The 22,621-nt window shown below is 39.8% G+C and overlaps 1 protein-coding gene across 2 annotated transcripts in view; it reads right to left on the bottom strand.

The window, feature by feature from the left end:
• Positions 1 to 574: 574 nt before the first annotated feature.
• The window catches only part of washc5 (WASH complex subunit 5), a 28,561-nt gene continuing 6,514 nt past the window's right edge, over positions 575 to 22,621 (bottom strand). For both annotated transcript variants that reach the window (XM_017719814.2, XM_017719813.2), the window contains exons 7-29: positions 20,659 to 20,811; positions 20,443 to 20,556; positions 19,953 to 20,124; positions 18,088 to 18,215; positions 17,798 to 17,927; positions 16,065 to 16,177; positions 15,351 to 15,517; positions 14,038 to 14,113; positions 13,802 to 13,912; positions 11,986 to 12,126; positions 10,311 to 10,391; positions 10,116 to 10,217; positions 9,815 to 9,994; positions 9,030 to 9,154; positions 7,420 to 7,582; positions 6,513 to 6,615; positions 6,339 to 6,418; positions 6,137 to 6,240; positions 4,646 to 4,775; positions 3,743 to 3,839; positions 3,488 to 3,641; positions 1,599 to 1,686; positions 575 to 852 (exon numbers count right to left, since the gene is read on the bottom strand). In XM_017719814.2, the coding sequence (XP_017575303.1) occupies positions 796 to 852; positions 1,599 to 1,686; positions 3,488 to 3,641; positions 3,743 to 3,839; positions 4,646 to 4,775; positions 6,137 to 6,240; positions 6,339 to 6,418; positions 6,513 to 6,615; positions 7,420 to 7,582; positions 9,030 to 9,154; positions 9,815 to 9,994; positions 10,116 to 10,217; positions 10,311 to 10,391; positions 11,986 to 12,126; positions 13,802 to 13,912; positions 14,038 to 14,113; positions 15,351 to 15,517; positions 16,065 to 16,177; positions 17,798 to 17,927; positions 18,088 to 18,215; positions 19,953 to 20,124; positions 20,443 to 20,556; positions 20,659 to 20,811 (2,769 nt within the window). In that variant the 3' untranslated portion in view covers positions 575 to 795. The remainder of the gene's footprint in view (positions 853 to 1,598; positions 1,687 to 3,487; positions 3,642 to 3,742; positions 3,840 to 4,645; positions 4,776 to 6,136; positions 6,241 to 6,338; positions 6,419 to 6,512; positions 6,616 to 7,419; positions 7,583 to 9,029; positions 9,155 to 9,814; positions 9,995 to 10,115; positions 10,218 to 10,310; positions 10,392 to 11,985; positions 12,127 to 13,801; positions 13,913 to 14,037; positions 14,114 to 15,350; positions 15,518 to 16,064; positions 16,178 to 17,797; positions 17,928 to 18,087; positions 18,216 to 19,952; positions 20,125 to 20,442; positions 20,557 to 20,658; positions 20,812 to 22,621) is intronic.

Raw genomic sequence — 22,621 nt, 5'->3', positions numbered from 1 at the left:
GTAAAATCACTATAATGCATGGAGTCTCTGAATTACCTCTGCAAAAAAATAAATAAATAAAAAATAACAATAATAATTCAACGGTGTTGTGTTCCCTCGCAAAAAAATGCTTTGTGCTCAGTTGCACAACCCACAGCATTTGCAAGGGAAGGGAAAGTTTTTTGTTTGTTTGTTTGTTTATTTTTTAAACCATGGCCAGTTTGGGACTTTGTAACAATGTATGGCCTCAAGGGACTTAATGCCTTAATTAAATCTCAGCAAAGACTATTATAACATTATTTATTATATTATAACCATTTTTCAAAAACCCCAAAAAAAACATGCAAATGTATAGCTAACTATAACACATTTAAAGGGTAGCAGTGAGCTAAGCAACATAGCAGTCTGGCCACTTTAATGTTGTACTTTAATAGTCGTGTAAAAATGGCCAAAGAAGACAAACGGTTGTTCACAGTTATGTACACTGCAATTAACTGTCAGCTAAATTGTCAGGCGGTTACAGCCCTAATGATTAATTTAGCTTTAATGGACTACTGTTAGGTATGTATAGGAATGAAATAGGCAGCAAAACCAGTCATTTAGAACATTTTATTACAAGAACATCTATATATTTTGTAGAGCCAAGTCAGAATATGATGAAACTTTTTTTTCATATGAAAATGTTACAGTAATTAAACTTCATAATTAAATCAGTGAATCATTAGTGCTTAAAAAAAAGGCAAAATGGTGTCACAAATGATTTGTAGATTTTTAACAGGCAAACTAGTTGATACTTATTTTGGATGAAGTGAATGATTACAGCACAGTTCTGAATTCATCGAAAATGAAACTGGGGACGTGAGCTTCAACCACCTGTACAGAACAAAGCATGAATACTACTTCAGCACTTCACACAGTCAGAATCCAGTTTCCTACTGTTACCTATTTATGTAGATCAGTTTATTTATTATCTAGATAGTATCATCTGTATGAACACAAAGCTCTTGGGCTACGTTCACATTACCAGGCTGAAGTGGCACAAATCAGATTCTTTGTCCTAATGTGACTCAGATCTGATGTTTTCAGGGCTGTGTGGACACAAATCTGGTCTTTTCAAAACCGAGCCACTTTCATATGTGGTCCTAGATCAGATACATATCCGATTTGTGGCCATGTGACCTTAATGTGACGCTCAGATCGGAATTCATGTGCTTGTTTTCCACAGCGTTACTATGGCAGCAGTGCCAAGCCTGTAAACTGTGGAAAAGCAGCTCATCTCACCTTTTTCTCCTTCGTCTGGCTCTAATAATGAAGCTGAGAGCTGGTCAGAGTTAATGATCTTCTCAGCGAAGCTCGTTCTGCTCGTTAGTTTGTGCTGATGATGCAGTGATTCAGTCACGTGACGTTACTGAGTAGGAGGAGCTCATGAGGGTCATTTCAGAGCCGGTTCATCACATTAATGACAGATCTGAATCACTTACCTAAACGAGTGTGAACCATCGAGTCCGAGAGATCAGATTTGAGCAACCAGGCTTGTAATGTGAACATAGCCTTAGTGCCTGTTGAATATCTGTACTGCATTTATAAGCATCTATTAATGAAAAGTGTTAAGATCTTACCTTTCTGGGCAGTTTTGTGTAGCGCACATAGTCCTCTAACAACATCAGAGCTCCAACCACATCTGACGGCATGTCTGGAATCTTTTGACTGGGTAGGGAGCAACATATAGGGCTGAATAATTTCTTTCATAACAGGTTCTGTTAATCGTAGAATTATTTTTTAAGAAATCTGTTTGCTTCTTTAGTTTAGGACTGGAGCTACAAAACCAATGTAGCTAACAAGTAATAGAAGCTGTTAGCCACCTTTTAGCATTGTGTAAACTGCATACTTTGTCACACACTATTTTCACTAGGTGTTAAACTCTTTATAAGGTTTCTGACACTGACACTGTTATCTATAAACATAGGTTCAGAGCGGCTACTACTGTTATTACTTTTATTTATAGATAATGTAAAACCACATGAGTAAGTCTAATTGTGCTCAATGTGATGAGGCAAGTGCACTGTCAGAAAAAAGGACTGTCCAGGTATACAGGGTGATTCAAAAAGATGAATCCGATTTCAAAGCTCCATAATTTTACAACCGTGAGGCGCTTAGGAACCAATCACAATCCAAGTGAAAGAGGGGGTCATAGTGGAAGATGGCTCCCTTCAGTCTGCGAGGAGATGAGACCCCTGAGCAGAAAATGCTTCAGTAAGACTGAATCCGTCATGACTGTGCAGCGTGATTTTCATTGGCAGTGAACCTCCAACAGCTCAGAGCTTTTGTCTCTGGTTCCTCAACACTGGATGATCTGCGAAATCGCACGGAAAGAGCCGTGAGTGCAGCGACACCCGACACGCTCAATCGAGTATGGGATGAACTTGACTATGGCGTTGTTGTCTGTACAGCTGGAGGAGGTTCACTTATAATATTACAGAATAAACTTTATGCTCATTTAAACATTTTACAGTTCATTGATTTCACATTGATCTGTGAAATAAATCACTTTGATGAATTTGATGAATCTTTTCAAATCACCCTGTGTTTTAATCCCTACAGGTAGAAAGTGTGAATGTACCCTCAAAGATACAAAATGGCCAGTCAAGGGAATTCCAAAAGTTTAAGTTTCCACATCGCTGAATTGTTAAGATGTAAACAAAGTCATTAAGAATTTTAGAGAACTTCCCAAGTCACAGTTGTTCACAGTGGTGCTGACAGGAATCAGATGAAGAGCTCAATGCTTCTAAAAGCTCCCTCACAGGAGGTTATTACATAAAATGAAACTTCTGTTATGAGGTGTTTTCCTAAAACATATCGTCTCAGTTCATGCTGAGAAACACACGCTGGTGTTGTCAGGCAAAACAGTCCCATAAGTTTTTATTCCATTTGCTATGATTTTACCATCATCAACATTACAGGTAAACACCAAGAAGACGTGTAGGTCGTTCTGGACTGTAAATAAAATGGCTATATTTACACCGTAAACAAAGAACTATAAAACATCAAACCATTCTGCATGACTTTGTTTACATCTCAACCATTGAATTATGATTTTTTTTTTTTTTTTAATCTGTGGAATTCCAACTCAAGGTCCAATTGGTAATCTAATAAGTTTTAAGGGTGCAATAGATTCTCTTTATAAGGATCAATGTGCATTTTCATAGCTTCACAGGAATGAAAACAGGGTGTATGAAGTCCATGCAAATCCCTATGATTCAATTCCATTCCAAAACCAAAGGTACTGAAGATGTACCTCTAAGGATACCACCACAGAGGCAGCGTTTGTACCTGAAAAGTATAGTTTTTCTGATGATTATTCCTAATTGGCAGCTAGAAGATTGCATTACTTGTATTGTATTAGTCTTGTAGCTCCAGTGCAGAACAAAAGAAGTAATAATGTCTTGATTGACCACATTTGGGGGAAATTGTGTAAATTAAATTTTTAGTTTAGTAAATCCAGCCTTACCTTGTGCACTGCTCCATAATAGATCGGATGAACTGACCAATGAGAGCCAGAAACTGCTCTGTGTATCTGGAGTGGAACTGTTTCAGAAGAGTCAGCAAGCCCAGGACCAGCGGAACCCAGTCCACAGGGTCAGCCGCCCTCCGGCACGTCATTCCTGCAGAGACAGAAACCACAGTTAGGCTCAAGGATGGCCGTTTACTTGTATATGGTCATTATCTGGACACGGTGACAGTATGTACAGGCTCTTAAACGAACCTTGGTTTTTACTGTACTGCAGCTTGGGCAGCTGGGCGATGAGGAAGAGGAAGTTGACGATGGGAAAGTAAGGCAAGCGCTTGGTGGTGATGTAGATCTGAAATTAATGCAGTAGAAAAAAGATTTAACATATATGGTTGGACAACTGGACAATTACATGGCCACAGAATATGTAGTGCTACTTAAAGTGGAGGTATAGATTATGACACATCATCAAAACCAACAGAAAAGCAACCGTTATGAATATCTTTCCTTAACAAGCAGCTTGTTGCTACGTCAGAGTACGAACTCCACTCACTCGCTACACAGTCAGCAGTTCGTTCTCTGGCTCCTTACACAAAACTGTCATGGCCACTGAGCTGCCTTTCAGTCAACAGCTGTGACGGAACACCTAAACAGCCTGGAATCAGCCAGAAATGAACCAAATACCATTCACCAAACGTGCAGTCTGATCTTCAGAGTCTGACCAAATCAGACTGAGCCATAAAACTGCCACAATATCAAGTTTAGCTCAGTTTTTCCAGATCAGTATTAAATGTTCTTTTGTTCCAGCCAGTCTGTAAAGCTTCTTACAGCCCATTTTGTTTGGCGAATGGTATTCGGTTCATTTCTGTCTGATTCCAGGTTTAGTTGTCAGTCAAATGTGATCTTAAGAGTGTCTGTTTTCTGTTTGTGGCACATTCCACGTTGTGGAAACACGTTCAAATGGCTTGAGTGTCTCCTACAGCTGTCAAAGTCGTTGGTTAGCAACAGCATCTCAACGGAGTGATACAGTGTTTGTAAAAAAGAACGCTCAACCAATCAGCTTGCGTGGCCAGAACAGTTGTATAAACTGCCTCTCTTTTTAGTTGGTTTCTTTTCATTGCCAGAGTAGTTGTGTGTATAGTCATGAACATTACTGACTTTGTTCAGGGGGTCGTGTATCCCAGCTGCCTCCAGATAGGCAGTGATCTCATAGAGGAGCGTGTTGTCCTCTTTAGGGTAAGGCAGACTCGGGTCCTGGTAATGCGCTTCAATATCAGCAAGCAGAGACCTGCAAAATGTTTAAAGTGAAAAAGTGAGGGAAAGCAGAATAGAATAGAATAGAATAGAATAGAATAGAATAGAATAGAATAGAATAGAATAGAATCTTTATTGCCATGAGCAATTCTGGCTTTACACAGTGAAACCCACATGAAACTAAATTGCCCTTGAGTCGCATAATGTCAAGTGTTCTGCCACCCACATGAAACAGTTGTAAGCGTCTCAACTTCATGGAACAAATTTCATAAACAGAACAGCGACAATGAATCACGTGATCACATCAAATGACATAGCATCAAATACCATGATTTCACTGGATCAGTAGAGCAGAAGTTGCTTTAACTGTGTGGTTAAAAAAGAGACAGTGCTTCTTGAAGTTAACATTTGCGTAATCAGCTGCTTAACTATCCAGTTCATAGGAACAGCTGTTCAAACGGCTGACAGAATCAGGCTGAATTGTTTTTTTAGCCTCAAACTTTAAGGCATCTGTCATCGCAACTCACAGTAATGATAACATGACACTGTTACACTCCTGAACAAAATCTGTCATGACAACTCACGACAGTGTGACATGCTTGTGGCCTGATCATGTCAATGTTATGTAGCAAGTAAAAATAACTCATGCTGGGCGTTTTTGGATCAAGTGGCGTGTATAAATCACAGAACTGTATCATTTCAGTCCCATATACTTTAATCACCCTCTCAGTTGTGGACTGGAGGTTAGGGAACCGGCCCTGTGGCTGGAAGGTTGCTGGTTCAATCCCCTCGGCTGACAGTCCATGACTGATGTGCCCTTGAGCAAGGCCCCTAACCCCCAAATGCTGCCCGGGCGCCGTGGATAGGGCTGCCCACTGCTCTGGTCTAGCATGCTCACTGTCCCCTAGTGTGTATGTTCACTAGTGTGCACGTATGTGGGTGTTACACTGCCTGGATGGGTTAAATGCAGAGGTCTAATTTCACAGTGTGCAAACACAGAGACAAATGGTTCTTAATTCTATTCTATTCTGGTGATGGTAACACTCAGCTGTGGGGCAAGTTGTCAAAGTTTTGGCTGAAGTGTTCACAGTTTTCGAAGCAATTTCATAACATCGTGACCACCATCGTGACTCATTTGTCCATTTTATCAGCTCCACTTACTGTATAGCTGCACTTTGTAGTTCTACAGTTACAGACTGTAGTCCATCTGTTTCTCTGATACTTTGTTACCTGTTCTTCAGTGGTCATAAAACCTTATGCAAACTATTTTAAGCACTTCTCTATAGAATAGTTTATAGAGCTAAATAGAGTATTTAGCTATTACTTGTGAGTGCAACTAAATAGGGAAAAGTGAAGAATATCTGGCATAAAAGCTGAAATAAAAAAAAAACTAACTTGTTCAGATTCTCCAGGGCTGCAGCGAGATGTTTGGAGTCAAACTTGCAGGAGTAGTTCAACTCATTGGCAATCTGCAGCCTCAAGATCTGCATCTGACCCACCTGTAACACAAATACAAATCATCATAGTTACTAACGTGGCTGCAACAACAGCTAAGAAAATGCGCACAGAAGCACTGCTGGAATAAAAACCTCAATACCTTCATTATTGACTCCAGATATGCAGGCCAGATCTTTTGTGTTTTGGCTATTGCACTGGTGTAGACTTTGCTCGCAGTGGCTGCACATTAATTAAAAAATATATATAAGAATTTCACTGTGAGCCTACAGTGTCAAATGTAACTGTATTGCAAATGTAGTGATGTCACACATACCCACAATGCCTTTAACTGGGTTTACTGCATTCAGCAGGGCCTTGAAAATGTCAACTATAGCTTTGTCCTTGAGGATGGTCTTCTGAAGTACAGTCAGGAAATTCTAGAGAAAAGTAAAGCAGTAGCTCGTCAAAAACTCAAAATGGACAAAACTACAACACGGCTAAAAAAAGCATTTGGCTCATCAACTACATTCACAGTTACACAATAGTGTAAATTCAATTTTGGTCTCCAAACTATTCCCCTTAATATTAAGACATATAAGGGCATTAACATGGAATCCAAGTAACCCCATACGGCACCTTCAAAAAAACATTAAGCATGAATTTAAAACACTAAGTTACAGCTGTACGAGGCAAAGTGTGTCTGTCTTATGGACCAACTGCAATCAAGAATCTCTGTTGCTTTGAAATACAGAAATATAGAGAGATGATCCAGGATCAGGATTTCTGCAAAGTTCTACAACTACAGCCACATTGACAAATGTTGAACTATGCTGAACAGCATCCTATTGGCTGTTCAACCCTTGTGTTGTGTTGATGTGTTTGTTACTCAGTGGTCTGGTGGACCCACCACATTGTTTTTAAATCAATACAGCCAGAATAATTTATGTGAAAATACCAGATTTTTAAAATATCACAGGTGGCCAGTGTAGGGTTCTCCTTTAGCAGCTGTAGCCAGTCAGCAGCACACTGATATAGTCCAACCTCCCACGCACACGCACGAACACACACACACACAGAGTGAAGACGCTGAAAATGGGTTATTTTATATGTTCTTCACACAAAATGAGCAAAGGCCACAAATCTAAGGTTGAAATAATTATGAAACACTGAAAATGAGTCCAACAGACCACAACATCACACAAGGGTTAAAAGGATTTTTCCCCTGTTTTCTTGAGACAGACCTGCAGCTCCTTCACAATCATGAAGCAGAGGAGACGGTCGAGTCCATTCAGACCAAATGTCCCCAAAGTGTCCTGTATCTCTGTGAAGAGCCTGTTATTGGTCACCTCCTGGTGTGTCCTCATGTCATACCAGGTGTTCAACTGATCGATGTAACTTGTTGCTCTGAAGAAGGAGGCAGAGTGTTGGTCAAATAAGGGCTCCAAAAATTGATTGTACAGTCATGGTGAATATGCTTAGAGTCACACTACAAAGCAAATGTATATGAAGATACACAGACGTATATAAAGATACACAGATACAAATATACTACTGTGACCAGATGTCCCCGTTTTTGGGGAGCGGTCCTCAGAAATGAGCCTGTTTTTAACAGCTTTTAACTTTTAAGGGGCTGGCTGCTGATAACTACTAATCACTTCTACCACTTTCTCACCTAGGTAGAAACAACTGCTGTGTAAAACTTGACCAGAAGCTAGCAAGTGTCAACTGAGTCCAAAGATCACTACAAACATCTTTTCAACACATGAGGTAAACCCAGGGATTAGAAGCAGGGGTGACGTTATGGGACTTGACCAGGTTATAGGTAGGCTTATTTATATAGACTTACAATCTACTTGAATGTAGCTACCATGTGATCTACAAATCGTGTACAATTTACTAATATATAAACTGCATTACTTTTTACAGCCACCCATATATGACTATGGCATATGTTGATAACAGCTCTCTCTCTCAGACCCAGGGGTGTGTTTATGGGCTGGCTACTGGGCTATAGTCACGGGTCTTTTTTTCAGTAGTCCCTTTTTCTCAAAGTCCCTTTTTATTGCAAAAATATTTAATATGAATATGAATTACAGGCTTGTAAAACGACTAAATCTTTTGTGGTACATGTATCCCTCCCTAAGCTGCTAGACTCACTGACTTTTGAAACCCTTTTTACTGTACTTTATTTCGACCAGTAACAAATCTTGCGAGAAAGAAAGTTAGAAATAAACATTTTCTCCCACTCCACATTAATCCAGTCCACCATTATCTTTATTGAGTGATCAATAATTTACCATAGCTTCACTCTACACTAGGCTACCGTACGATTTTCGGACTTAGAATCCAATTTTACTGGTCGGCCTTCACCTTAGTTTATTACAGTACAACAGCTACCATGGTCAAAATATATGAATCTTGAGCTGTTTCCACTTTTTTTTATTTATTTTTAACAAAAGTACCTGTTGTTTATTTCATATATAAAAACATTGAACATTTTATTGACCACTGAACCTGAAACGTCCTTGGTTTTCAATTTACAAATCTGGTCTCCTTAAAACATACATTAGATGGCTAAACAGCAACAGCAGCCACGTTTTGTCCAGAAACCATATAAGTAGGTCTATCTAAGATTACTTTACAACTCTGTGCAGTTTGTAGCAAGTACGTGATAATTTAGTTGGGCACTTTGCACAATGCTAATTTTTGGGATGTAACCATCTACTACTTAGCCTTGCAGTTCCAGTGAGAACTACAGAAACTTCAGACACCACGTGTTTGTTTTTTAGTAAATTAGTGTTTACTACTTTATTTACTGGAAATGATTCCACACACATTTCTATCAACTTACTTTGGATCGGTGATCCTCAAGATCTCTCTGCAAAGGCGGCCAATGAAAGTGGCAGACTCGTCGACTGGTGGGTATTTCGGAATGGGGATGTGCGTTGATTGGTGAATGCTCTGCCAGTCCTGGATCTGAAAAATACCATAAGTTTAAACCTACACTTGTTACTTGATAGCATCTAAACTGCCTATCTTAGGGCTTCCTAACCCACTGCAATAAACTTCATTTGTATAGAAACATCTAATAATTCATTTTGATGACAAAAAATAAAGTAAGTAGTGAAATAAACTGAACATTTAAGTTTCAAATGAAAACTAGCTGTAAATAAACTGCATATCGCTGTTATCAGAACCTTGTATCTCCATTTTTGACATTTTTCAGTTTTTGATATAATTAAAAAGTACCTGTTGTTCTTTACATTGTCTGTAAATTTCATGATAAATGGACAAACAGAAATGACTAAAAACAACTTGCAAAAAATTCTGGTTCCATTGAGTTACATTAGAAATAAAGTATGCTTTTTGCTTCTCCTGTAAAGTTACCAATTTGGAGATACGAGGTTTGTTCTGACAGCAACGATATATGAATGAATGAATGAATGAATGAATGTGGGGCTCCCTCAGTCTTGCTGTCTACATACTGATGGGACCCCCTTAAGGGATGCCTGGGGGACTTGTTAAACCTATTATAGCAGGAAACAGCCCAGCATACCAGTCAGTAAACAGACCTGAGGCCAATGAAATAACAATAAATACAGACTAAAATAAGCAGAATAAGAAGTATGGGGAAACCTTTGTTCTGAGAAAGCTGTTGCACTCCTGCTCCACGTTGTAGTTAATGATGCGTGACACCTCCTCCTGCCAGATCTTCAGGCCGTAGATGCTGACGTAGTCCTGGATGTACTCAAAAGAGCGGTAGAAGCCGTCCATAGTGGCAGCCATTTCCTTCAGCTTAGGCATCAGCTCACTGGGCTGTAAAAGAGCCATTTAGTGTGAATGTGTCATTTTTTATATATTATTATTTATTTATACATTCCATATTTTTTTAATCTTTCAGTCACATTTGCTAGCTGGATGAAAAATGTGTTCTTACTTTAGCTTTGGGGTTGAAGATGAGGCCTTTGTGTAGGGAATAAGCAACACGTTTCACAAGCTCCTTCCTTATACCGTCCTCCAGAAGCTGCTTGGGGTCCACCTACACCCACACATACTCCATTAAGTCTTACTTCATTTTACTCTGACAGTAAATAACCAAAAATCAAAAAGTGGAGTTTGAAATTTGTCAAACCTTGATGATTCCAACAAGAGTCGTTTTCATCATCAGAATTCCTTCAGTGAAGATTGAAATGGCATGAGTGAGTTTGGCAACCTGCAAAAACAAACAAACACATAAACAAACGTATCAAAATAGAAATTTAACAACATATACACAGAATATTATGACCACCTCCTTGTTTCTACACTGTGTCCATTTTATCAGCTCCACTTACTGTATAGCTGCACTTTGTAGTTCTACAGTTACAGACTGTAGTCCATCTGTTTCTCTGGTACTTTGTTAGCCCCCTTTTACCCTGTTCTTCAGTGGTCAGGACCCCAATAAGCCCTCACAGAGCAGGTTCTACTTGGAAGGTGGATGATTCTCAGCACTGCAGTAACACTGACATGGTGGTGGTGTGTTAGTGTGTGTTGTGCTGGTATGAGTGGCTCAGACAGCAGTGCTGGTGGAGTTTTTAAAAACTCCATCAACCCAAAATATCCAGCCAACAGCGTCCTGTGGGCAGCGTCCTGTGGGCAGCGTCCTGTGGGCAGCGTCCTGTGGGCACTGATGAAGGACTACAGGATGGCCAATAAACTGTGCAGCAGCAGATGAGCTGTCGTCTCTGACTTTACATCTACAAGGTAGATGTAGATGTAGATGTAAAGTCTTGACAAGGTAGGAGTGTCTAATAAGAGTGGACAGTGAGTGGACACAGTGTTTAAAAAGCAGCACTGTTTTGTCTGATCCACTCAGACCAGCTCAACACACTAACACACCACCACGTCAGTGTTACTGCAGTGCTGAGAGTGATCCACCAGCCAAATAGTACCTGCTTTGTGAGGGTCCATGGGGGTCCTGACCACTGAAGAACAGGGTAAAAGTGGTCTAACAAAGTATCAGAGAAACAGATGGACTACAGTCTGTAACTGTAGAACTACAAAGTGCAGCTATACAGTAAGTGGAGCTGATAAAATGGACAATGAGCGCAGAAACGAGGAGGGGGTCAGAATGTTGTGTCTAATCTGTGTACATGCTGAAGTATTTCAAATGTCTTATCTGTGAAAAGCTCACTCCTACAACAGATCAGGGACCTGCTGGTAAAGCATTATAATACATCTGTCTTTGATATACAGTACTGTACGAAGGTCTTAGGCAAGACACATTTTCAAAATCTATTTATTTGTGTAGTTTGTGTTTATTTGCTGAGAAAAGTGTTAATATCTGAATAAACAAAATGTATAGAACACTAATTAATAATGATTAATGAATAATTTTTTTTCCCCTGGGTGTTAGTGTGTTTGTTTACCCATCTCCAAGCCTCTCCTCGAGGAAGCCCAGTATTATATGTAGTTAAAAAGCAGCTCCTGGTTTGAATCAGTACTTCAGTAAATTGAGCTCATGATGTAATTGATGATATTAACAAGTCTCTGTGGCGGCTGTGAAGGTGTCAAGGAAAAATATGGACCCAAGAAATTCCTGTTTCTTTTTATTGTCTTTCTGTTTATTTGAATTATGAACATGACTTTATTCTAATGTATATTGTGATAAACTCACTGCTGAGGTCAATTGTTTAAAAATGTGCTTAAACGCCTAAAACTTTCACACAGTGCTGTAAATCAATTATAAAGTTTTAGGCCTTCTTCAGTGGTGGTTAAAGCAAGCTGAGCCAAAATAGCCTGAAAGAGCAGGAAAACCAAACTCTCACCTCGTATCGAGCCCCGAGCTGGGCGTATTCCTTCAGCTTGTCCTTGTCCAGGCGTGTGGGCACCTCCATGATGTCATGGATCTGCAGCTTGATGATTTTGGCCAGGGAGGTAAACATGCTTTCTGGAATGATCTGCAGGACCTGAACAGGAGTGAAGAAAGGTCAACGTTACCAATGTTTACAGGAACAGCAAAAGTGCTAATAATGAATGACAACTAATAGCTACCAGTTACCATTAACCCTCCTACGTCTCCATGGTGTACAGTATATGCTTTGAAAAGCTCTGTTTACTCATGTTGGAGTATTAAATGGCTTCCTACTCTCTATGTGCTATGTAGGTCATAAAACTATGGCTTCCACACTCAAGTTATTAAATGTTAAATGCAGCATATGACTGAGTCCCAAATGCTTTTCTATTGATATATAATGCACTGTTTGGATGCAGAAGTTGTTGTTTCATGAACTACATAGAGCACTACGTAGGGAGGAGGGAGCCAATTAATATACAGCCTGTTTCTCACTTGTAGCTCTTTGAAACAACCAAAGAAATTCTATAGAAATTCAGGCTTTCAATTCACACAGCACTAGTGTTTGTTAGCAGACCAGGAGATATTTAATCATAATTTGAATTTCAAATGTCTTGTTTTGCAGAAGAAAAAAAATCCTTTTTATTTCACTATTTTCTCACATCAAAATGACAAAGAAGTCGTAGACTGGAACCCTCTTAATCCTGAACTTAAACATAAATCTCATTAAGTATGTACCTCATCTTCTAAGTAATTCCGTAACTGTATAATGACATTCAAGCAATAATGTGATGTAAATAGACCTAAATAACTATGTAATTAATAGTACACAGTTACATGTTATTGAATGTAGGGCTGGGCGATATTGCAAAAAAGTTAAATCTTGATTATTTTCAAATTTATTAACAATTCTTGATTTCGATTTTTTTGGTTTTTGCGTAATGCCATTGAAAAAAAGACAATTTCTTAAGAATTATTAAATTAATTCATTATGCAATTGTGCAAATAGTGAGTACTTTTAAATATCCTTTCAAGGGACTCAACAAAATTAAATTTGTGATATTCTTTTAAGTATAACAAGCAGCTTCCTCAAAGCTCACAAGCAACTCTCACATTAAATAATGTGAAAGCATTACTTTAAGAAAAGTGCAAAAGATCTTTACAGGTTTCTTGAAAGGAAGACAAGCTTGAGAGATGAACCTCTGACAGGTAACAACGATCCTAGCCGCACTGAAAACTCTACTGGGTGTTTGTGTCGTAAGTGCTGGAACAGATTCGTCCTACAGTTCCATCCCACTTAACTGATGTTCCCACCTTTCTTCTTCTTGAACCGCTGTGGCCTCAATCTTGGAGTGTTTGTGTGCTTTTTTCTACCGCGTGCGGCTGAGGTCTGCACACAAACCTGCAACAGGCACCGTTTTTCAATTAAGGTGCATTTTTTGTACGTCTTGAAAATTTGAAAATAGCTTTTGTTGGTATTTTAATGAAAGTATAAGCAATGGAAACTTGCACAAACTCGAATGTCGCATTTCTAACCTCGTGTGAAAACATTCACTCAAATTAACCGAATTAATCATGAAAATCGTCCAGAACTAATTGAATGTATTGTAAATAACAATTATGCCTAACTTTTGACTTCAAGGGTTAAGCAAATAAGATCATGCTAATTGCTGCCTACTAGCTTTCATCGATTTATTGCATAACAATTGGAGCTGTCCTTATAATGAGACACCACAGAGACAGCGCTGACCCCATAATAACACCCAAGGCATGAAGGACTTCCCCATTACCTTTCTGACATAAGCCACCAGCTCTCCGGAGTAGAACTGGGACACGCTGAGCAGATCTGGGCTGTTGGCCTGATTGATGCGCATTAGTGGAAGGTCCAGGGCTGAAGCCAACTGTTCAATGGACACAAATTTTCCATGTGTAAGTACTTTTATGTAAAGTGAGAGTATGTAGAGTGAAGCATGCTATTTAAGTTTACCAACATTCAATGCTCTTCACCAACACTCGACTGGCTCACCTTCAGAAAGGTTGCTCGAAGTTTGGTCACCATAGAGGGGCTTGCACGGATGCTCTCCTGCATAATGGAGGTGAAGCTGGGAAAAGTTGAAACAAATGAGCAAAGATTTCACAGAAACATTCAGGCATCACATATACATTACCTAAAAAATGTAATGACATCACGTGACTTAATCACTGCATCATCACAGTACAAACTAACGAGATTCACTGAGAAGATCATTAACTCTGATCAGCTCTCAGCTTCATTATTAGAGCCAGACAAAGGAGAAAAAGGTGAGATGAGCTGCTTTTCCACTGTTTACAGGCTTTAACTTCTGTTTGGCGGTGCTGCCAGAGTAACACTGAATGATGGCGCGGTGGAAAAAAGGCACATGAATTCTGATCTGAGCGTCACATTAAGGTATGTATCTGATCTAGGACCACATATGAAAGTGGCTCAGGTCGGATTTGAAAAGATCAGATTTGTGTCCACACAGGCCTGAAAACATCAGATCTGAGTCACATTAGGGTTAAAAATCGGATTTGTGCCACTTCAGCCTGTTAATGTGAACTCAGCCTAACACTTCAGTAATGACATTTAGGAGTTTTAACTAAACAGGCATGTCTTTTATTCGACTATGTCTGCCTTTATTGAGGCAGTGTTTGTTATTTGCAGAATTCTACAGCCTCTTCTGTTTATGTAAGAGTAAGGCTGGTTTAGAATTAGTCCTGAATTAACTGAATTTGACCGGGGTGTTCAAATTTTGTAGTATTTGACTGTAGGCATACAGTTATATGCAAAATTAGAACAGTCAAGTTACATGTTTTGCTGCTTTTATAAATACAAAGTTAACAAACAAATATGGCAGTATAACATTGAAAAAAATGAAACATAAAATGCACAATAACTTTTGTTCAGGCTGCTTTTTATGTTGTTCCCCATACAGTACTTGTGTTCTCTGTGGAGGATGTGTTAACTTATTTTCATTAGACTGTTGGCATATGACTGTAAGTGTGCTCCTTTACTCCATGCATAGCATTAGTGAGCAATGAGTTCATTTACTGACAGGGCTCACCAAAAACCCTGATCTACACAGTATTTCACCTGTATCAATTAGTCAAGGTTTAGTCAAGGTTTCTGATGTTTTGCACTGGAGCTATCAGGTTAATGTTACGGGGTCTATTTTGTCCAAAAAGATTTTGAGGGATGTGTGCTTTTGTTCCTCGTTAGATACATGAGCCTCACAGCTAAAGTCAAAAATCATACACCAAACGTGTCTCGACTGGTCGACAGCTTTAATGAACACTCTGCTTTAATTTTGCAGATATTACCTGTCTATAAGTTGCCAGGCGTAGGACAAATCCCCCACAATCTGCATGGTGATCAGCACCTCCTCTTTGATGTTGATTGTGCGGATCATCTGGTGCAGGAACTTGCGCGTGTCGGCCAGGAACTGGCACACCTGCAGGTTGGACTCCAGCTGGTGGAACTCTTGCACCTATAAGGTAATGTTTAGAAAGATGATCAGAGGTTTGGTGAACCTCTGCCCATCTTTGCTTCTGACAGACTGCCTCTCTAAGAGGCTCTTCTTATACACAGTCATGAGACTGCTCCTCTTTTTTATTAGTACTTACTTTTCCTGCCTTTTGTTGCTCCGTCCCAACTTTTCAGATTTGTTGCCCCACCAAGTTTTAAATGAATTCATGTTTTTCATGAAATGGTAAAATGTCTCACTTTCAACATCTGTGTTCTATGTTCTTTTGTGATACAAATATGGGTCTATGAGATTTTGTGTTTTTATACTGCAAACCATTTTCTATTTATATTTATTGATATTTATAAAAACTGAAACTTCAGTGGCCAATAAAATTCAATAAAAGGCCTGAGAATTTCTGATTTAGACGAAACTGCTGTACTATAGATTTGGAATATTCAAAATAAATAAAAAAATGTTTTCTTTATGAATCAGCATTTCTTGCTTCACGCGGTTAGCTTATTCCAAGCAGCTGAGCGTACAAGTGATTAAATATGAAAGTGGTTCTTGCCTCCACGAGAGCCTGAATGAGCTGCACAGTCTTCCTCCCTGCTGCTGTGGAATCTTCATAGTTCAGGGACTCAATCTGTTTGGAGATTTCCCTGAACCAAGCCTGCAGGTTCTCTATGGAGGCAAACAGAGGATACAATGATAAGGCTGACGTTGAATCGGTTACATATGCAGTTGCACTGGTTGTTGTTTCAGACCCAATAAGTCTTTTTTATGATGCACTTTATGACCAAAATGATCCAGATGACTCTTCTAATTAGAGAATTCAGTGACTTTAGAGGTCACTCATTGCACACTTATCCACTTAATACTTGTGCAATCTTCACAGAAAAGCACTGTTAATGCTAATGGTACAGTCTAGAACCCATGCGTCAAACACAAGGCCCGGGGGCCAGATCAGGCCCGTCACACAATCCTATCTGGCCTGCAAAAGTATTCTAATGTTCTATTAACATTAGCCTGTTTGACAGTGCATTGCACTACAGTTCCCAGCATGCACGGCAACATAATGTGCGCCAACTCTCCTACTCCAACAACAGATTATGGTACAGCAGTTACACCTCAATTCTACACAATTCTGTGCATGCATATCACCAAAATCCATTTCAGCTGCAGTTCAGCCAATATGAACGCTTAAAATTAGCTCAGCAGCTCAGAAATTGAGCCCTTGATGAACTTGCCTCAAAGAAAGGATGCCAGATGTCTAGTTCAAGCAAATAGGTAGGTTTAAAGGCTGAGATCCTGGGGACATTTAAATTTTTAAATATTTGTCCATAAGTGTCCATGTAATATTTCAAGGTTATTACAAGTGAATGAATAATGGCCTGTTGGGATTACAGCACAACATTAACTAAAAATGAAATGAAAACTTTTTTTGATGAGATTTTTTAATATGGCCCCTTTTACTGGTTGAGTTTGACACCCCTGCTCTAGAACAACCACACTAAGGTCTAAGGTCACCACGCTCAATGCCAACTGTCAGCTATAAAGTCCCCAGCATTGGGCTGTGGAGCAAGACTACATTCTCTTGGGTGATGTAGCTCCATCCAGTACCCTTGGGATGAACTGGAGTGATCCACATCTAATCTTCCAACATCAGTACCTGCTGACCCTGCTAATGCTCTTGTAAAATGCTCAATAAAATCCTCATAGAAATGTTCCAACACCTAACTGCCGTAAGAGTAGAGGCTGTTACTGCAGCAAAATTAATACTGCTGATTTCAGTTACAGACCGTAGTCCATCTGTTTCTCTGATACTTTGTTAGCCCCCTTTTACCCTGTTCTTCAGTGGTCAGGACCCCCATGGAACCCACAGACCAGGTATCATTTGGTGGATCATTCTCAGCCCTCAGTAACACTGACGTGATGGTGGTGTTTGTGTGTGCTGTGCTGGTCTGAGTGAATCTGACCACCAACACGTCAGTGTTACTGAGGGCTGAGAATGATCCACCACCCAAATAGTACCTGCTCTGTGAGGGTCCTTGGGGGTCCTGACCACTGAAGAACAGGGTAAAGGGGCATAACAAAATATCAGAGAAACAGATGGTTTATTGTATTATATGGAACAGTTTATTATGTATTGTAGGAGAGAGCGGGGCAAAAACAGTTAAATCATTTTTAAAATGTTTGAGAGAGATTATCATAATGTGGTCATAATGTTATGCCTGATCGGTGTAAATTCATAATGATCTTCAAGTGTCAAACAGCCTGGTTTAACAGAAGTGATCATCTAACCATTTTTCTCCACCCTGGTGAGAGGCTTGACCCCAGAGAAAACCTCTGCCAGTTCAGTCATCCTCTCCGATCCCTCCTTCTTATAGCTCTCCCACTTCAGCTGTTTTTCCACCAACATCTGCTTGAACATCTGGATGATAAAACATGAAGGGTGAGACAACTGTTGACATGCACTGCATTTAAAACCGTTATCAGTTTTATCCCAGCCCACAGTTAAAAACTAACCATGGGACTTGTGGCTTTTTTAATGAAGGAGTTACTTAATGTATTTCATTTAGCAATGCACTCACTTCTTTCAGTATGAACTCAAACTGAGCTGTGTCCAGGAGCAGCTGGAACAGAATCTTGGGGTTGTATTTGGAGTCATTAATCGCTTGATCCTTGATTTGACGAAGCCTCTTGTTGTTTGGGTCATAAGCTATTAGGCACAAACGGATAAGCATGTAAAGATTAATTAACAAGCCACATTCTTCACAAAACTTTGTCACGAGGCTATAAAAAAGCAGAACTGCTCCTAAACAATCACTAAGACTATGTTCACACAGCAGGGAAAAGAGGCCCAAGTCTTTTACTCCATAACTGACACAGATGTGTCGTCTGTGTGGCAGTGTGAACAGCAAAAATCACACTGAATCTCACATTTTCTGACTTAAGATGCTTTCATATGTGGTACTGAAACCTGACACATGTCTGATCTGAGGCAATGCGACTCAGTTTGAACAGCCAGATCAGAATTCATGCGACTTCTGCATCAATTGAACATGAAATTTATCACAATTTCGCGCTGCTGAGACCTCAAACATGTAGGCAGATGTTTCTGTACAAAAATTAGAAGAGACTTATTGCAACCGCTCCACGTTTGAAGAGATTTCGAACGAAGCGGCCAAACTGCGAAATGCGCCACCATTTAAGGTGGAAAGGGACAATTTGAAAGAGACGCTGACTTCATCTTCGCAACCTTTTAGTGTTTGACAGTCTCTCGTTGCAGATTTAACATACAAGGAAATCAACTGCAGTGCTAAGAAATGTGAATAAGTCATAATTAATCTCCAAACGTTTGTCTTAAATCTCTCTCTTTGCCTTTTCAATCTTTGTGAACCAGGGCTTTCATGCCATGTTGTACAGCCGATATACAGTGTCTAGTCTCGAAGTTATTTTACTGACACAGCACCCCCTCAACCCCATCCCCCACCCCCTACACACGCACACACAACTGCATGTTTTATCACTGATGAGTGGCAGCAGCGTCTCATGTGCTCCAAACAAGAGCAGTGAATGAAAGCATTACAGTTCACCTGCCACATCACTTCGCTTTGTTTTATTAATAAAAGGTATTGAAAGTAAATTAATTATAGATCATTACAAAAACTTTGCTTTAAAAGTACCAAGTTTTTCACACAGTGAGAAAAAAGAAATCCTGTATAGAAAAAAAGATGCATCGATAATCGTTTTGTAATCACATCCCAGCCTCTGAATAATAATTGAATCGGGGAATTTCCACTCCTACGACATAAAATCCCCTATTAGAAAACAAACCTGAGCCCAACCTGGGTAATATATGAAATATCACCGTGAGCCTAACCCAATACTATTTCACTGGCCCCTACTGGACACTGGTCAGGTAGCAGACATTATAATGGCTCTCAAACCAGTTCTTAGGGACCCCCAGAAGATCTAAATTCTTGCTTCAAACCCACTCGCAATGAACAGGGATAAAGTAAAAATGTGAACTTTTTCCTCAGGGGTCCCTGAGGGCCAGTTTAAGAAATCACTGCTCGTGTGGTTTTGGATAGTACATAAAATTGTGATTCCTGGTTCCTATCACCACTATTTTAAATAAAATAAATAATAAATAAAAAATTTCTTTAAAAAGGTCAGTAAGTTTCTCTATAATGCATAATATTTCAAATCAAACCAATCTGAGTGACTTCGTTTACATCTCAGTGACTGAATTTTGAAAAATCTGTGTAATTCCACTTTAAAAGAGCCAACCTACATTTCAGTTCCACACTACATAACTTACATATAGGTTGAACAGTATTTACATAATAATTAACAGTACTTAGTAAATATCTAAATATGACTAATAATAATAAAAGAAATATATATTAAGCCTGCAGTTCAGGAAGTAAAATACAACACCCTAGCATCAGACCTGATTCTGCAGTGTGCAGCATCAGCCAGCGGATGGCGACGTTGCAGTCACGCAAGCAGTTGAGAAGCTTTGGGATGTTATCCAGGACGATCTCCTCCCTCAGGAATCCCTCCTTCAGCAGCTGCTGCACCTGCGGCCGAAGGCTCTCTACACTGGCTGCATAGCGACAGGCCTGGAAGGGGCAAAGACCTCTAAGAACGTGTAGTGAGGATGTGTGGTATACGCTGCTAAAGACGTCGGTGAACGCTGATTAACTGCTGTTTGTGATGGTTATGTTGGCTTTACAGGCTTTAACAGGGTAAGACACAGGTATTGAAAAGGAGAAGTTAGTTTATGCAAACTTTAAAAACAGCAACTTGATGCTTAGATACAGAAATAAGCTGCTGAACTGTGTCTCAGGAATACCTTTCAACACCAGACAAAACCTGTAAAAGAGTAGAGGGACTAGTTCGGAGTATAATTGACACGTGGCCACTGGGTGTGTACACACCTGTTCTTTAATGTTGGCTGGATCCAGAGTGTAATTCAGGGCAGTTTTGGCTGCTTTGTAAGGTTCCCATGCTTCCACCAAGTTCACAGTGATTCCCATGTATATGCTGATGACCTGAAGAGAGAGCGGATGCATACAGACGTCAAGTAGCTTTAGAGCTTCAGAGATTCTACACATTCCTCATCCTACTTCAGTATGCGGATGCTGCTGCCTTACCCAGTTATCAGGAAAGTATTTGTCGACAATCTCCCTCATCTTGGCCTGCTGGGTGTGCAAAATGGAAGGTGTGAAGTACAGGCAGACGTACAGCATGGCTGCCTGGGTGGCTAATGCTGTGCTCCGGTGCTCTGGCAGTGGATACGCAGACACCTGTAATCAACATGAGGAAAAATTAAACATGTAAGAGACACCATCATTGTGTTGAGTTGAATTCAATATTAAAATCAAAGAAGATATAATTAGGTAAAAATAATGAATAACCCCTATTATTGCCAATCAGTAATCAGTTTTTGTTGTTACTTATTGTGCCTATCATCATGCCTATAGTGCACAATTTCTATGTATTTGCTGAGTTTAAAATATTGAAGAAGAAAAACAAAACATACATTAAAAAAATATGCCATTATATTTTATATGTGTTATTTATTTTATGTTAAAATCAGCAAATAAACAGTAATTGTGCATGTTTTACATGCGACTGATGCTCTCTCTGCAAAACAATTTGATTTGGATTTAAGGTTTAGGATGCAAAAAATTCTGAAGAACGCAGCCCCCCAGTGGGCCATGGTTGTCCTAGTGGGGATCATCAGCCATTGTTGTTGTTTTTTTGTTGTTCTGATTGTTCTGACAAAATGCTACCTAGTTACGTTTATATTTTCAGAGCAAGTCAATACAAAACATTTCACTTTTCAATTACATGGATCTCATTCATCTTGGATAAATGGTCAAAAGGATCTTTCAAAAGGAAAGATCCTGAGGCTGGAGGCCATCTACAGGTCAGGTATCTCAGACTGAGAAAACAGAGAAAACCAAAGACAACACAGCAGTGAGTGGCCTGTGCTTTAACGTGGTGGGTGAGACTGAAAACAAGCAGCTACTGCTCTGTGCTGTAAGCTTGGAAACTAAATGCAATATGTATCTACACATATCGTTGCTGTTGGGAAAATCTTTGTATTTGCATTTTTGTTGTTTTTCATTTTTTGACATATTTTGAAAAAGGCAGTTACCCTTTATCTTGTGTCAATTTCATGATGAACAGACCAACAGAAATTGTCCAAAATTACTTAAATATTTCTCTATTTACTTCCTTGAAAAGTTAAGAATGTTTGTCCTTGTGCTGTAAAGTTACCGTTTTGGATGTATAAGGTTTTGTCCCAACAGCAGTAATAGGTATCCATAATGTGTATTAAGATTAAGATTAAGTGACCCTTATTAGTCCCACAATGGGGAAACTTCATCTTCGCATTTAACCCATCCGTGCAGTGAAACACCACATACACACTAGTCAAGACACACACACGGCGCGGTGGGGGTTTTTTTTTACAGCCTTGCTCGGTAGGTGCCAAATAAGATCAGCCAATATATTGCCAAAAGTATTCATGCACCCATCCAAATCACTGAATTCAGGTGTTCCAATCACTTCCATGGCCACAGGTGTATAAAGCCGAGCCCCTAGGCCTGCAGACTGCTTCTACAGACATTAGTGAAAGAATGGGTCGCTCTCAGGAGCTCAGAGAATTCCAGCGTGGTGCCGTGATCGGACGCCACCTGTGCAGCAAGTCCAGTCGTGAAATTTCCTCACTACTAAATATTCCACAATCAACTGTCAGTGGGATTATAACAAAGTGATTGGGAATGACAGAAACTCAGCCATGAAGTGGTAGGCCATGTAAAATATCAGAGCGGGGTCAGCGGATGCTGAGGGGCATAGTGCGCAGAGGTCACCAACTTTCTGCAGTGAATCACTACAGACCTCCAAACTTCATGTGGCCTTCAGATTAACTCAAGAACAGTGTAGAGTGTGGAATGAGTTTCCATGGCCGAGCAGCTGCATCCAAGCCTTACATCACCAAGCACAATGCAAAGCGTGGAATGCAGTGGTGTAAAGCGCCGCCACTGGACTCTTCCTGTTCCAACATGACTGCGCACCAGTGCACAAAGCAGGTCCATAAAGATGTGG

The sequence above is a fragment of the Pygocentrus nattereri genome, chromosome 24 (genome assembly GCF_015220715.1).
Source record: "Pygocentrus nattereri isolate fPygNat1 chromosome 24, fPygNat1.pri, whole genome shotgun sequence".
Lineage (NCBI taxonomy): Eukaryota > Metazoa > Chordata > Actinopteri > Characiformes > Serrasalmidae > Pygocentrus > Pygocentrus nattereri.
Note: the sequence above shows the minus strand (reverse complement) of the source record. Positions and strands in the feature narration are given on the sequence as shown.